The sequence below is a fragment of the Fragaria vesca genome, linkage group LG2 (assembly GCF_000184155.1).
Source record: "Fragaria vesca subsp. vesca linkage group LG2, FraVesHawaii_1.0, whole genome shotgun sequence".
In the NCBI taxonomy this organism is placed as follows: domain Eukaryota; kingdom Viridiplantae; phylum Streptophyta; class Magnoliopsida; order Rosales; family Rosaceae; genus Fragaria; species Fragaria vesca.
In genome coordinates, this window is record NC_020492.1 from 19,071,896 (window position 1) to 19,087,099 (window position 15,204).

The window sequence follows — 15,204 nt, forward strand, 5'->3', positions numbered from 1 at the left end:
TTGGTAATCAGCTTTTGATCTTTCAAAAGGTTTTGAGCTTAAATAAATAAATAGAATCATGTGGTTGCTCTAAGTACGAATACATTGCTAGGTAAAACAATACCAGTACATGTACAGCAGCTCATAATGAAAGCAATTGGCGCAGAAAGCTACTCCAACTTTCCAAGAACTTCAAATGCTAATCGCCAATCTTTCAAGTATCTTTAAATTGCTAGCTATAGACTGACCTGTACAAAAATCTAATAAGCTTTTATTCCCGTGAACCGTGGGAATGCCTTTCCAATCTATCGTTTCTGCAAGCTAATAATATAATTTACACTTCCTCGAGCAGATTGATCTTTCAAACTACAAAACTGGACCCTTAAAAAACATAAAAATAATTACAAGCAAACCAATCTTCTGCCCAATTGGGATTATTTTTCTGGTATTATCAGAAGGCAGGTGACTCACATGTCCTCATCAGGCATTCTGTTGGACCAGATAATCTCGATCTCAAGTGTACGCGAAGATCCATCTTTGTTGTTGTCATGGTTTAGGCTGAATAACCCACTGTATACTCCTTCCGACACAACCTTATCAATCTGGATAGTCACTCTCCCCAGTGTTGACTGAAAATAAGGAAACAGAGATTAACCCTAATTAAAACTAAAATTGCTGTGCATCAAGGCAGGATGGGTACTCAGTCCTCATAATATGTGTAAAGATTTATAAAAAAATAGTCAAGGGTGTCGATGAAAGATTGGGGGTGTTGTTATTTTTTTTTGGTCAACGGGGGTGTTGTTATTAACATACTCCAAATTGTTGTTAACAAACCTTTTTGCATTTTAAATTTGTTTTATCATATATATTGTCAATAATTATGAGACTAATTGTCATTGTTTGGAATTGCTTTGAAAATGGAAAGGTGGTGCTTGGGGCATGTTAATAACTATTAGTTTCACAAGTATTCAGTGCAATGGTAATAGAACTCTTTCTATGATGATGAGCATAGCTTAGAGAAGATTCAAGATCACAGTAATTAAATCGTAGGCCTAGGTAGGTGGAAAAGAAATTACCTTTCCAAAGGTATTTTTGCTTTTGCAGATGATATGGAGCTTTTGTCCCTTTGGGGGCACATCAAATGCCCACGTAAACCCTTCTTTCCATTCGGGAGACGTACTATGGCTCACTACCTAATGACAGAACATTAATATAACATCAAGCTGTAAGCAGAAACGAGAAAATAATACGCATTATCAACTTGATTAACAATTTGCAGTCTCTCCAACCATGTGTCTACAGTTACAAAGACAAAGAAAATAATAAATCTGTAATGCTGACTTGGAGGGAGGGGTGGGGAAAGGAAAGGAAATTTTTCCAGGAATTAAGATCAGCCAACCCTATAAGACAATGAACTCGATAGTTCAGTTTTTGTACATTAGTTTATGGAACTACATTACCTTGGTTTGTCGAGGAGGACCATTGCCTATTGTCAATCGGCAAAAAGCATTTGTGCCTCCCATAGCCTGTTTAAGGTTGTTACCACGCTTGATTGTAACAGTCAAACAACCTGGTAAGCAATGCAACAGGCTGTCTGCCCTCTCATGGAAACTTGGTGGGCAGGTTTTCATAAGCATTTGTAAGATGGGAATAGCTTCAGCAGCAACCACGGCCTGAGACTTCGCAATATCTATTGGCATGGTTGACCAAGAATGTTTCAACAAGGATAGGGTGTCCAACACGACATCCTGAGCTGCCTCACTGCCAGATTTAAGAGCGCCAATCAGATTGGGAATGCAGAGAGTGGCTGCCTCAGAAATATGGAGCTTAGGAAAGTTGGTGAATATCATATGCAGGGCTCTCAAGACCTCTTCATTAATAGTTGCTGCAGACCACAGCTCTCTCTCTAATGCAGCTGCATGACAAAGCAATCATGGGACCCATATTAATGGCGCAGGCAGAAAGAAAGCACAAGTTACAAACGCAAAACTCCTCGTGACAACCTTCAATGAAGGTTCACAAAGATAATAGACCCAAAGATAAGAGTTATATTTTGCAGAGTAGATGAAAAAGTTGTTTTGAAACAATTAAAGGGCAGGGTAGGAACAGATTACTATGACTACTAACAGTTCCTAAAGATGTACAAAAGGAACAGTTTCAAATTCTCATATACTCATATGAGAATTTGAAACAAAAGCAATTTTAGCCTACACAAGAAGATATTATGCTCAAACAAAAGCAATTCGGATTACCTGTCAGAGATCTGATGAGCTCGTTCGATACATATTCTTGAAGTGTGTGATTAGAAAACAAAAATTTGATAAGCAATGCTGCCTGCCCAGCAACTTCTGTGTTGAGAGATAGTAGTAGTTCTTGAATAACCAGAATGCCCCCTGCTTCTGCGACAGCACGCCGATTCGTTCTGCTATTCATGACAAAATTTTGCAATGCACAAATTGCCACCATTTTCATATCTTCTGTGGGCTGATCTTCAAGCAAGCTTACTAATGCACGACATGCAGAAACAGAATCACTGGCTCTAGCGAGCCCTTCATGTTGGGATAGGTCTCCAAGAGCTAGAGCTACGAGAAGTTTTCCAGATTGTGATTTGGTTTGTGAATCCAACAGATACTGTGATAAAGGTGCTATTGCATACTTGGAAACCTTCATTGCTCGTATCCTGGCATTGTTGAATAAAGCTTCAAGTAACCTTCCAGATGCTTCTTCACATTGATGAGATCTTAAAAGGTCCAACAAGGCATCTATAACACCATTTTCAGTCATCTGTTCAGCACTTAGCTTATCACTCCTTTCATGAACAAGTAGTGCATTGAGAGCCACAGTAATAGTGCTATCCACCGTTGAATGCAACATTTTAACAAGAACCACCACAGGAACCTTAAAGTAGTACTCAGCATTGAAGCACAAAACATTTGAGAGAACTAAGGCAGCTGATTCCCACAATGCATGAGGTGGCTGAGGATCATCTTGTATGATAACCTTTCCGAGCTCAAAAATACCTCCAGCATCAGCAACTGCCTTTGGCCAGCTTGTAGAGATTTTTTCCAATGCCATTATCGCTGTTTGCTGTAAGTTCAATATTCCAATTCCAGCAAGTTGCACTAGAGGAACAACTGCATTTTTTGTTGTAATATCTTGCTGAAAATGTTCTTGTGCAAGAAGATGAGATAGCAATTCTGTACCAAGCTGCTGGATGGCTAGAGATGGGGATTCAAGAAATGAAATCAGAGGCTCAATGACTTGGCTAGGCGTAAGTTTCAAAGTTGCGAGGCTTTGTGGCTTCTCCAAAATATTTACTAGAGCTTGCAATGCACTGTGCTGTCCCCACATACTGAAATCTGGACGAAGTAAAACAAGGAAAAGGGGTTCTACGATTGTTGCAGCAGCCAAACTTCTAGCAATTGCATCACTATTTGTTAAAATGCGAAATAATTCAGCAATAGACGAGCATAATGAACTGGCTGCAACAGGAAGTAGCTCAAGACACTTATCAATAATGCCAGCATTGATCATATCTGATTTGCATCGGGTTCGGTCTTTGCCCAACTTTATGAGAGAGCAGATGCTTGCCTCAATGAGCTGACTGTTCGTACCAGAAACTAATCCAACAAGGAGATTGACAACATTATAGTTCACTGCAAGCTCTACCTGGTGTTCATCATCCAACAATTTTTCAAAAGCACAAACCCCAGCTTCTACAGCTGCATTTATACCAGAAAGCATCAAGGAAATAAGAGGCTCTATACATTCAGAGGCAATTGGATTTCCTCTGACTTGGGTATTATCAAACAGTACACAACATAATTGTGCAGCAAGTCTCTTTAAATCCAAGGATGCAGCTGAAGAAAGTATTTTAAATAAACTCTCCAGTGGATTTCCCTCCACGTCAGTCAACAAAGCTGCGGTATAAGAGTTCCCTGAAGTCAGCTTAATTATAGCAACAAGAGCAGCCTCCTGTTCATTCTCCGATGCAGCGTTAAGCATGTCAACCAAAGGCTGAACAGATTGCCTGGCTAAATCAGAATCTCTGATGTTCTCAGCATCAAATAGTTCGTGAAGAGCTCTCGCAGCACTGTATCTAGCATTTCTTGACCCCAGACGCAGAACGGCTATGAGTTGATTCAATGAACTAGCTGATGCTTCATAACGAATCAGATCAGGATGGCTAAACAATATTCTGAATAAATCAGATATTGCAGCTTCAGTCGAATCTTGTGGGCTCAAAGACAGGTACTTTGTCAGAGCATCCAGAGCTCCAGCTTCAGCCATGACTAATTTATTTGTATCACTTCCATCAGCGATACAGGTCAAGAGCTTAAGAGCAACTGGGGGGGCACCAGGTCTATCTGGCATTGGTCTCAAGAGATCCACCAAGAGCGGTATAGATTTACGTGCTGTGGATCCAACTCTTACATCTTCAAAATCAAAAAGGTGCTCCAAGACAACTTGATCAGGGTTTCGCATCAGAGAAAACTCTTGTGATAAAGTAACAAGGTTAGGCATATCGGATTCTACAAAACCAATGAGGGTTATCAAACCAGCAACAGCACCTGAATTTGCAATAGCAAGAATTGTTTCCTTATTACCACTGCAAACAAGACTGGCCATTGACTGGGCAGCAAAGAACCTATCAATCACCTCATCCGATCTCAGCAGAAGCGCAAGTGAAGCTATGATGCGCATTGTTGCAGGAGATGAAACAACATTGGCATCTTGGAAGAGAATAGCCAGTAGCAGGGCACTAATCCATATACCTTCAGTATCCTCATATTCTGCCTGTACATGAAGATTACCAATTGAGTAAGCTACATATGTTATATTTCCAAGAATGACTACCAAAAACAAATGAGCAAATAAAACTAAAACAGTATCAAATTTTAGACAATAAGAGTTTAAATACAGAAAACACAGAAGTACCAAACTCCTCAAAAAATGTAGTACTCATTTACATTATCCACATATAATAAAAGTTTATTCTACAGAACAAGTAACCAATTGATCATTCAATCCTCATCAGCACAACCTAGAGAGAGAGAGAGAGAGAGTGACAGCTAATGTATACCTGTGGATTGGAAGTGTGGCTCTCAAGTTTGTCAGAGAGAGCCTCAAGACCACCCGCTTCCATAATGGTGAGTTTGCTCTTTGCATTACAGGAACCAATTATACATAGCAACCACAAAGCAACTGTACCGGCCAAGACAACAGCTGGATCAGGGACATTAAACTCATCCCCTTCGTGGAATGCAGATCTTTCCATAAAAGCTTTAGAAGTTCGGACTTCAATTTCTAAAGAGGAGCAGCTAGAATTTTGCTTCATCATATCCACTAAAGCATACATTAGTGGTTTTAAACATCCTGACACCTCAAGTACTTCCATCCACTGCTCTTTGTGCTCTTTTGCTGCACAAATGAGTAATGCAGCCCCTCCAACTCTGACTTCTAAACTAGATGAGTTCATTATTCTGTTAGCTAGTGAACCAAGGGATCTAGATCTTGCTACCAATAGATCACCGAGCACAACTGGTTGCTCCCCACAAAGCCTAGACAAAATTTCTATCGCCTTATCCTGAAGCAAAGGAGGCCCTTCGGCCAGACAGCGGACAAGAGGTTCTAAGCTTGCTTCAACTTCAGCAAATACAGACCATGGAGGGTAAGTGAAATTCGCACCCATTTTAGTTCTGGCCAAAAGTGCTACAACTTCTAAAGCATCAGCAGCATCAGTCTCATCCATATCCAATGCATTTAAGGAATCAACAACAGCAAGAATAGCAAAACGGCAATGAGCATTTCCTGTGAGCACATCACCTACTGGAAAATGCTTCAACAATTGATGGAGGGCACGGGATGCATTCTTTTTACCTTCTGTAGTTCCATCTCCCAGTACCCTTATCAAAGCTGAAACAACATCTTCTGCCAGGGCTTCGGCAGCAATCTGGGGATCAGAGAGAAGATTTGCAAGTGCAGCAACTGCAGTTTGAGCAGCATCAATTGAAGAAGTTTTCGCTAGTTTAATGAGGGGTTTAACATCCCCTTCTGCAATATACGACATCTTGCTTATAGTTTTGGTCTTCATAGGACGGGATAGAGCACCCAGAGCTCGAGCTGACTGTGTTGCAACAGCTTGCGTACTGCTGGTCAAAAGCTTCATGCAAGGATGCACAATCTCATCAGTTGCTAGAGTATCGCAAATATCTTGTCTTGTGCTGAATAGATCAGCTAAGACAGACGCAGCATACTCTTGAGTTTCTTCATTTGATGAGTTGAGAACCTGAACGAGAGACCTCAACCCTTTATTAGCTGCTGAACCCTTATGCACAAGATCCTTGTGTGATGCCATTATGAGTACATGACCCAACACCGTGATAGTATGGGCCTTTGAGCATGGAGAGTCACCTAGGAGCAAAGCTAACAACTGATTAATGGTGGCAGAATCGGCTGTTCGGATAAGCTTTGTAAGTGCCATAGCTGATGCTTCTTGCCCTTTTGTTCCCCCACTTTTTAGAAGCCATAAAAATGCAGGAATGGCTCCTGCACTTTCAACACATGCACGAATATCCTCACTGTGACAGCACAAATTCCACAACACATGAGCGGCATCCTCCTTCGCCTTTTGAGACCCCGTTTCTAACAACTGCACTAGAGGAGGAATCCCACCAGCAGCAGTAATAGCCCACTTGCTGTCATCAACCTGGTCAGTTAAGATCCCCAGCAATTGAACAGCATATTCTTGATGTTGCTCACTGGATAAACCAAGCAATGAAATAAGTAGCTGAATTCCTTCTCTCTCGCCAATGGACTCCCAGATTCCAACACCATCACAGCATAAGCTTGTCAAAGACAGTATTAGAGACTCTTGTACATCGGCAGCAGCCATTGTTATAAGTCCAATAAGCACCTTCTTCGCTTCTGCATGATTGAGCCATTTTGAGAGATGAATGTTGCCATACAGACTAGCCATGGCCTCGAGGACACGCTCTTGAACAAGTTTATTATCACGAGGCTTTAGCAGCATTACGAGAATGTCCTCTATCTTTGTTACCTTAAAAGATTCCTTACCATCACCAGATTTTTGCTCAAAGACCATTAAAGTGTACGCAAGAGCTCCAATGATATCAGCAACTGGGGCAGATAGGCGAGCTGACTGTGAAAGCTCTCCAAGATAAAGTATTAAAGCCGAAACCCCACCACAAATATTTGCTAAAGCCCTTGTTGAATGCTCCTGGAGAGCCTGCCCACACTCACCTCGCATGCACTCCTTGGATGGAGCAACAATAGCCCCAATCAGAACTGGAAAACCATTTGCATCAACTATAGCTTTCTTAGCGCCAGTTGACTTTGAAGAAAGAGCTTCCAGAGCATCAGCAGCACTAGCACGAACAGAAACATCATTTTCTTGACCCACAAGCTGAAGCAAAGCTTTGACAGCTCCAGAATCTATTACTTTGGGGATGCTATCACTGAAAGCCAGCATGAGACGGGCCAAAAGGGACGCAGCATTGGACTGGGCGGCCGCATTGTCAGAATACAGGAGACCTACAGTGATATCTACTCCACCAGCCTCAAGTGTTGCTCTCCAGTAACCATCCTTGTCGCCACAAAGATTTCTTAAAGCCCCTGTCACAAATCCCTCTACCACTTTGTCCTGTTTGCTGTTGGGATTCAGTTGATTCCACAAGTTTGGTACAACACCTTCTGTAATAAATATTTTCATGCCAACATGATCATCTGAAAGCCCTCCGGAAGAAACTTCATATATAGCTTCAGCCGCAGCCTTCCTGGCCTCAGTTGACTCCGACTTCAGAAGTGAGAGTAACGGGGGGATGCACCCACCTAGAAGTACTTTAAGACGCAAGTCTCCATCTTTACACAGAACACTGAGAGTTGCCGCAACATTAACCTTTGCAACAGGGGTGCCGCTCCTGAGAATATTTATGAACAATGGCATAGCCTGGGAATGTGAACCAATGATTGTTCTTGCATCCTTCCTTGCTTTGGCAATACCTAGCAGACGTGCTGTTATATGTTCTTTTTCTTGTGGTGAAGACATGCTGGCATGTAGTTGCTCAACAAACTGAGCAACACTTGCCATTGTACCTTCTTCATCATCCATTGTTTCATCTAAATCCCTGGGTGTAACATGAACGCATATGAATATATTGAAAAGGAATACTTGCTCGTTTATATTATAACAATTTATGAAATTGGTGTAAAAACTTTATGGATCAATTTTTTCAGACCATTTGTCTTCTAAACTCACAATACCAATCTGTCACCCCACTTAGAATAAAGACAGAGAAAGTAAGAAGATAGAACATTGCTAACCTTGACCGAGAAGTAGAAGAAGACGTGGGTTCCCGTAGTTCAGGGGAGGAAGACTTCGACATTTGCACTATACTTTTCTTACGGATTTCTCCTTGGCCACCTGTAAAATCACAGTAAACATTCAATTTTAGTAAACTACTCATAGTGATAATAGTCTGGAGTTTTACTTCGACTAGCAAATCTTGAACCACAACCACTACTACACCAACTTGCATTTCTTTGTTTCAATTGCTAGTGAACTAATAAACCTTGCATGAGAGATCTACATCTGTTTGCTTTCCTTTCCCTTAGATTTCTGTTCTACCTCTATTTATTGATTTTCCCTCTTCTCTTCAGACCAGAAAACAAAACCGTAACAGCATTCAAAGATCACTCCAAAACTCTAAACTATATGCACTTTTCAACACCACTAAAACATGATAAATCTGGAAACAAACACATCGCAACGCATCAAAACTCACCTCACTGACAATGCAAATGCCTAAGACCTCCCCCGCCTTCCGACTACTTCGAAATCCAGCTCCTCTTCCTCAGCAGCATCCCAAACTCAGCTCCTCAACCTCCACTCCATACTACACACAAACAAAACAAGCACGCCGGCACTGTTCAAAAAGTCACAACTGCTACAGTGCAGGCTCACACAATGCAAACCTCCTTCTCAGTCCAAAACAAATCCAACTCTCTGCGCCACCAAACACAAATCAAAACCGAATCAAATTCAGATCTCTACCGAATCACGATGAAGAATTGTTAAAGCACAGTTATAATAATGCAGCTAGTCACGAATTTCCAGCCGGAGCGAATCAAATAGAGTAAAGGATAAGTGTAGAGATCGGATCAGAGCGACATCACAGAATCTAGGGCAAGCAAAACGTCGATTTCGAACTGTCACCGGAATTTATATAATAAAAAGTAACCAAAAACAAACAAATGATAGCGTAAATAGAAAGGAAAACGGAAATTACCTTGAAACGGAGGGAGTTGAGCGGCGGAGAGTGACCGGAATGAGAGTGGGGCTGCGGCGGAGATATCAGAGAGAGAGAGAGAAGGAGTGAGAGAGTAGTGAAATGGAGGGCTGACAGAGTGACACAGAGAGCAAGCGAGTCCCAGTCTTTTCGTTTCCTTTCCATGTGTGTGCATATTTGTTTGTTCTCTCTGTTCCCCATTTTCCTCTCCTTTTTTCTTTTTGTTTTTTTTTATTTCAGATAGCAAGACATCACAGTTAACAAGTAACTCGTTCACTCAATCAGTGTGGAGATTAGATTCACGAATCTATCTCAATAATATCAAACTAACGTTAAGCGCATGTGAAATGCTCTATCAATGCATTGCAACATAGTGTCTGGCCACTCTGACATCTTTGTGAATCAAACTCGAGTTATAAAATTCTCTACCTAACATTTAATCACTTGGGTCACTTGTGATGGTTTACCCCGTAAACTTGTTTGCCACAGGCTAATGAATGTTGAGACTCGAATGTAATGACGCGGAGTTTCATATTACACCGCTCTTTATCACTTTAGGTAATTTAATTTAATTTTATTATTGTAAATTTGTATATTCTAATTTTCAATGTTTTCATATTTATCTTATTGGCTGGAGAAGGTGTACAAAATGACTCGGCAGTAGTCGAGGGAGCTAATTGGCTCCTGGTTTCGGTTTCTGACCCTGAGCCAGGTACGGTCAAGCTAGTTGTGGTTTGGCCTAGGGATTTGTGCTAGCTTGGATTTTTGTTTGTAAATTATTTGGAACAAATTATTTTCCATTCTTGTGTTTAAAAAAAAAAATCAATCACAACTTAATATATTAAGGTAAAAAACGAAAAGCCAAAAGCAAATCATTATATATTATACCGTTATCATCTAAAAATAGACAAGTAGTAATGAGTTAAGACTCACAATAATACATACGATAGACTACTCATTAATCGTGATAGACTACTCATTAATCGTATTCACTCACTTATTCTACCGATCACTTATGTGTGATCTGTAATTTTTTATGGTTTATCACTACAGATAGACAAGTAGTAATGAGTTAAGACTCACAATAATACATATGATAGACTACTCATTAATCGTATTCACTCATTTAATCTATGATCATTTATGTGTGATCTGTAATTTTTTATGGTTAATACGTGAAAATTTTAACAAACAATAGGAATGATGTGATTTGATGATGCATTGGATTCTTATGCAAAAGACATGAATTCTAGTTATCTTGTAAGTAATGTGATGGTTACTTTTAATCAGTACAAACAGAATGTGATGGTTGCATTTGAACCACCTAAATAATGGTGTCCTTCATTGTTCGTACTATTCAAACCAAATCATTCAATTTGGACCCTTATTTCATTGATGTGACTTACTGACTTTTATTAAATCCTTGAACCCTGTTATTCTTTAGTTGTGTAATATAAATTGAATACTTGTTCGTGAATCAAAGCTAGCTTTAGTACGTCCTACAACGACTACGAGGTCCGTAAGAATTAATAATATGATTTTCTAGTACAATTATATCCCAACACATAACTTCGATAATCAAATAGAAACTTAACACAACTCAAAATGATTAAACTCGAGATCAAAATAGGTTTATATTTGAACAACGCTAGTTTCTGTTATCATATGAAATACTATATAGATCTCATATTATAAGTTGACAAACATTTCCAACTTTCGTTCAACTAACTGAAATGTGTGGATAAAGTAATTAATACTAGCTCAATATCATTTGATCTAATGACATAGTTTATACATGAATAAAAAAAAAAAAAAAAAGAGTAATTAACATCAAAAGATCGGGTTATGTGGTGATTAAGGATGAACACATGTGTTGGTGTCTACTTTACAGCGAGTTTATCGAATTTAAAACTGCGGTCCAGGTGGTCTTAACTCTTCATCAAGCACGCTACAAAGTTATATGAAATGTGGTACAAGCTAATGGTACCACTTTATTTAATTAGCCTGGATACCAGTGAAATAAATTAGGTCTTTGCCTGCATGTCTGTCACATTTATTTCTTTAAATTATTTCTGTTAGATTCAAGTATCTACCATTTGATTAGTTATAACATATGGTGTGGTATAGTATATTTTTATAGATGTGACAGAAACAAAATCCTGATTCTATGAAATGAATCTTGGTGATGTTTATATGAAAAGCTGAAAACAATGTAGTTTTATGTATAAAATATTTTATATAATTGATGTGGATATTCAAACCACCCATTTGTTCAAGCATTAGGTAGACCCAATCTTAGCTAGGGATCACTGGATCATGTATATGTAACCTAAAAACGAAGAAAAAACGTACTCACGTATGTAACTCACCCCACAAGTAATCAATTTTTGCAGTAGGAATTGACGCAATATGTGTGTGAATTTGTCATTGAAAAATTAATGTGACCTAATATATGTCTCAACTTTAGGAGGAAAGAAGATAGACTTGTGCATGTAATGCTGGTTAATTACATAAAAATTCAAATTTTGATTCATTTGTTGACATGGACAATATTCGATTATGTCCCAATACCGTTAGGTTTAGTGGCATACATCTCCCATTCGTAAAAAGGAAGTCATGATTTCAACCTTTAGACTAGTTGTTGTGTTCCATCAAAATCAGTGTTCAAGACTAATTGTTGTATATGAGTTGTTTACTTGATCAATAAAACAATTATCCACTACTAAAAATCAGTGTCTACATCTTCACATTCAAGAGGGGTAAACATTGCTGAATATTTATCAAAAACAAGAAAAAAACAACAACAACACAGATTTGAAATGACAATGGTTAAAAAAAAAAATTAAGGGAAGGTTAATATGAGAGACAAGGTGAGTTCTGGAATGTATGATGTAAATGTGGTTCAGAAGACAGCTGAGCGCAAATTTTGGAATTGAATTCATATAATTGATGAATGCAGAATTGCGGATGATATTTTCCCACCTAAACAATCTATTTCGCTGTATATAAAGGGAAATCTTCTTTCTCTTGAAGCGTCATTATCAAACAGTTGCTATATAGATAGGTATAAGTTTCAGGGCACATAATTTCCTCAGTCTCTGATATATACAGGCATGTGGTATGTCTGCTATATTGAACCAATGAACCTTCACATCAGGAGACCATTAATGTTTTTGTACATGGAGTAGAAAAATGTCGAATTACATACATTTTCGGTTCATGATCGACTTCAGGTCATGTGGTAACTTGGGTAGATTAATCTCGATTTGAAGAAGAGCCTGCTATTTGATAGGCATTGGTGGGATCTATTGCACAAGTTATTGGTGTTCGAGTTATTGGTGTTCACCGGAAAGCGGAGAATTTTGATTAGCAATCGGTTACGAACAAATAATAAAACTGAAATTTTAACCAAAAAAATTTATCTTGTGTGTGTTTGTTTGTTAATAAAAATCGACGGATACTAGTTTCAATGATATGAAATGTTGAAAGAGGACATGAGTAGTATGTCAAAAATCATCGATGTTTTCATATTTACAAACCGCGGATATGACACTTCGATTGTGTATATGATCAGTATTTTTTTTTTACATGATCAATGATGATATCCTCAAAGACTTTATAAGTCCAAAGACTAATTTACGCCGAGAGGTTATGACATAACGTTTTCTTCCCTCTACAAGTAACAACTAATAAAATATTGAGATTTAAACTCCAATCAACGTCGGCGTCGACAGATTTTGAACATGAGTATGGTGTTCCACACCTAAGTTCTTAATAACTCGACAATCTGTGGTGATTTATATCTGAACAGTTATCACTATTTAGCCGATGACTAAAAGTAAAAGCAATCAGAATAATAATTAGGTTGACCGATAATGGATTAAGGGCATGATTACAACTCATGACTCGACTTAGTGAGAAGTGGGGGGATGATGGTCTCAAACTATGAGTAAAAAGTATTTTTTTTCCAGAAGTGAAGCCTATTCGATTATCTTTATGATCCGCTAATCCTTAGTTTAGTGAGTAATCCTTGACTTCATACGTCAAGCACTGTTATTACACCTGCCCACTTATAAAGGCTTAAAAAATGAAGTAATGTGGAGGTTTAGTAAAGTACCACTTCAAAAAGTCGTGCTTTTCATTTGAAGGTATCATTAACATACATAAAAATGTAAAACATGCTTCTTAAGTCCTGATGTTATCTTTTAGTTACCGAAATCGATAAGATTTAGGTTCATTCTATTAACCCACAAGCTTGCTCAAATTCGATTTTTATCTTTTAACTACAATACTCGGACGTAACGTCATGTAATGACTAAATTTACCATTAATTACTAAGTTCTACTTAAGTTAGATCAAATTCGCTTTTTATCCTTTAACTACAACACTCGGACATAACGTCATGTTGATGACTAAATTTACCATTAATTACTAAGTTCTACTTAAGTTAGAACAAATTCAATTTTTATCCTTTAACTACAACACTCGGATGTAACGTTATGTTGATGACTAAATTTACCATTAATTACTAAGTTCTACTTAAGTTAGAAGTTTGTTTTGCACATGCTTGGGGGGGATGAGGCTCTAGTTCCGTCCATGGAAAGACCGCATTTGGGCGGATTTCATCATTCATTTCATGTTAGCACAACGATAGACCATGTTTTTGTAAGAACTTTGAAAAAAAGAGTAATTCGTAACACTAAACTTTGAAAAATTCATCTTTGTACCTCTTTTCACGTATCAATACAGGTTCTTTTACTTTCAGACGACAAATACAAATTTCCTGCACAACCTATCTAAGACAACACTTGCCCAAAATCGTTCCTTATATTCTGGAAGGAAAACCCTATATAGATTCCCAGACGTATAAAAAGGATCAAATAGGGCAATCCCCCAAAGGCAAAAGGTTATGGAAAAACCGGAGGCCCTATATAGAATTTTCGTTTGTACAGTGTCTTTGAGACTTATATAGGGGCTTCATTGGATCAAAGCCCAACCAAACTTAAAATATGGGTCAGGCCATTGAAGAGCAAACCGAGTTACTAGACACAAGAATCATAACTTTTTTTTTTTTGGGTTTTTTTGTTGTTTTTTTTTTTTAGTAATGAAGCGGAACCTTATCAGTTTATTTACAAGCTACAAAGATTCAAAAATGACAGTTTACAACTTATTATGAAAGTCATGAAACAAAAGCGCATGCGCTACTAGTTCAAGACACTTTTATGTAATTCTCACGAAAATACATACATATAACAAAATTAGAAAAAGTGAAAAAAACGTCTTCATTTCTTATCAAACTTAAACTAAATATGGCCTCGTTGAAACTCGGAGGTAAGAAACAACTTTCTAAGTAAACTGAGATGGAAGTTTCAAGACTAAAAGACAATTATTAAGCCGATAAGACAAATTAAGACAAGTCAAATATCTTGAATATGTGTGAGCAAGATGTGGTGTGGGTGACCCAAGCTAAAACCAATCCACTTTTTCAATTCAAACATATCGGCATTACAAATGTACCGATTTGAATATTCGGGTATACTGCTTGTTGCCATTTTAATTTGAAGCCAGATACTAAGAAATCTACAAAACCATGCCTAAAGGCTAAACCCAATTTGATTCAGTTTACATGCATGTTCCTCTTCCAAAAAGCAACATGCTACTATACGCTTATTTTCACTTCATTTTTCGTAATGATACACTAGTGCTAAGCAGAGAACTTATATACAAAAAAATATTTAAATTATATAGAAACTAAATAAATTTAATAACCGGGAAGGGTTGGTGTGAATAGAATGTCTCTAAACCAAATCCGGTCCACATGAACCCATACGGTTTGTATAATGAATTAAACCGTGATGATACGATGAAGTACCTCATTTCTGGTGGCAAATGTCCACCCTTAATTTTAAACATGAGT

General features: G+C 38.2%; 1 protein-coding gene across 1 annotated transcript; it reads right to left on the bottom strand.

The window, feature by feature from the left end:
- Positions 1-64: 64 nt before the first annotated feature.
- On the bottom strand, positions 65-8,992 carry LOC101310769. The gene is made up of 7 exons (XM_004290835.1): positions 8,784-8,992; positions 8,323-8,422; positions 5,063-8,126; positions 2,232-4,776; positions 1,440-1,894; positions 1,056-1,172; positions 65-608 (listed from the first exon to the last, which is right to left on the bottom strand). The coding sequence occupies exons 2-7, from the start codon at positions 8,382-8,384 to the stop codon at positions 447-449; spliced, it is 6,405 nt and encodes a 2,134-aa protein (XP_004290883.1). The 5' UTR covers positions 8,385-8,422; positions 8,784-8,992; the 3' UTR covers positions 65-446.
- Between the last annotated feature and the right edge of the window lie 6,212 nt (positions 8,993-15,204).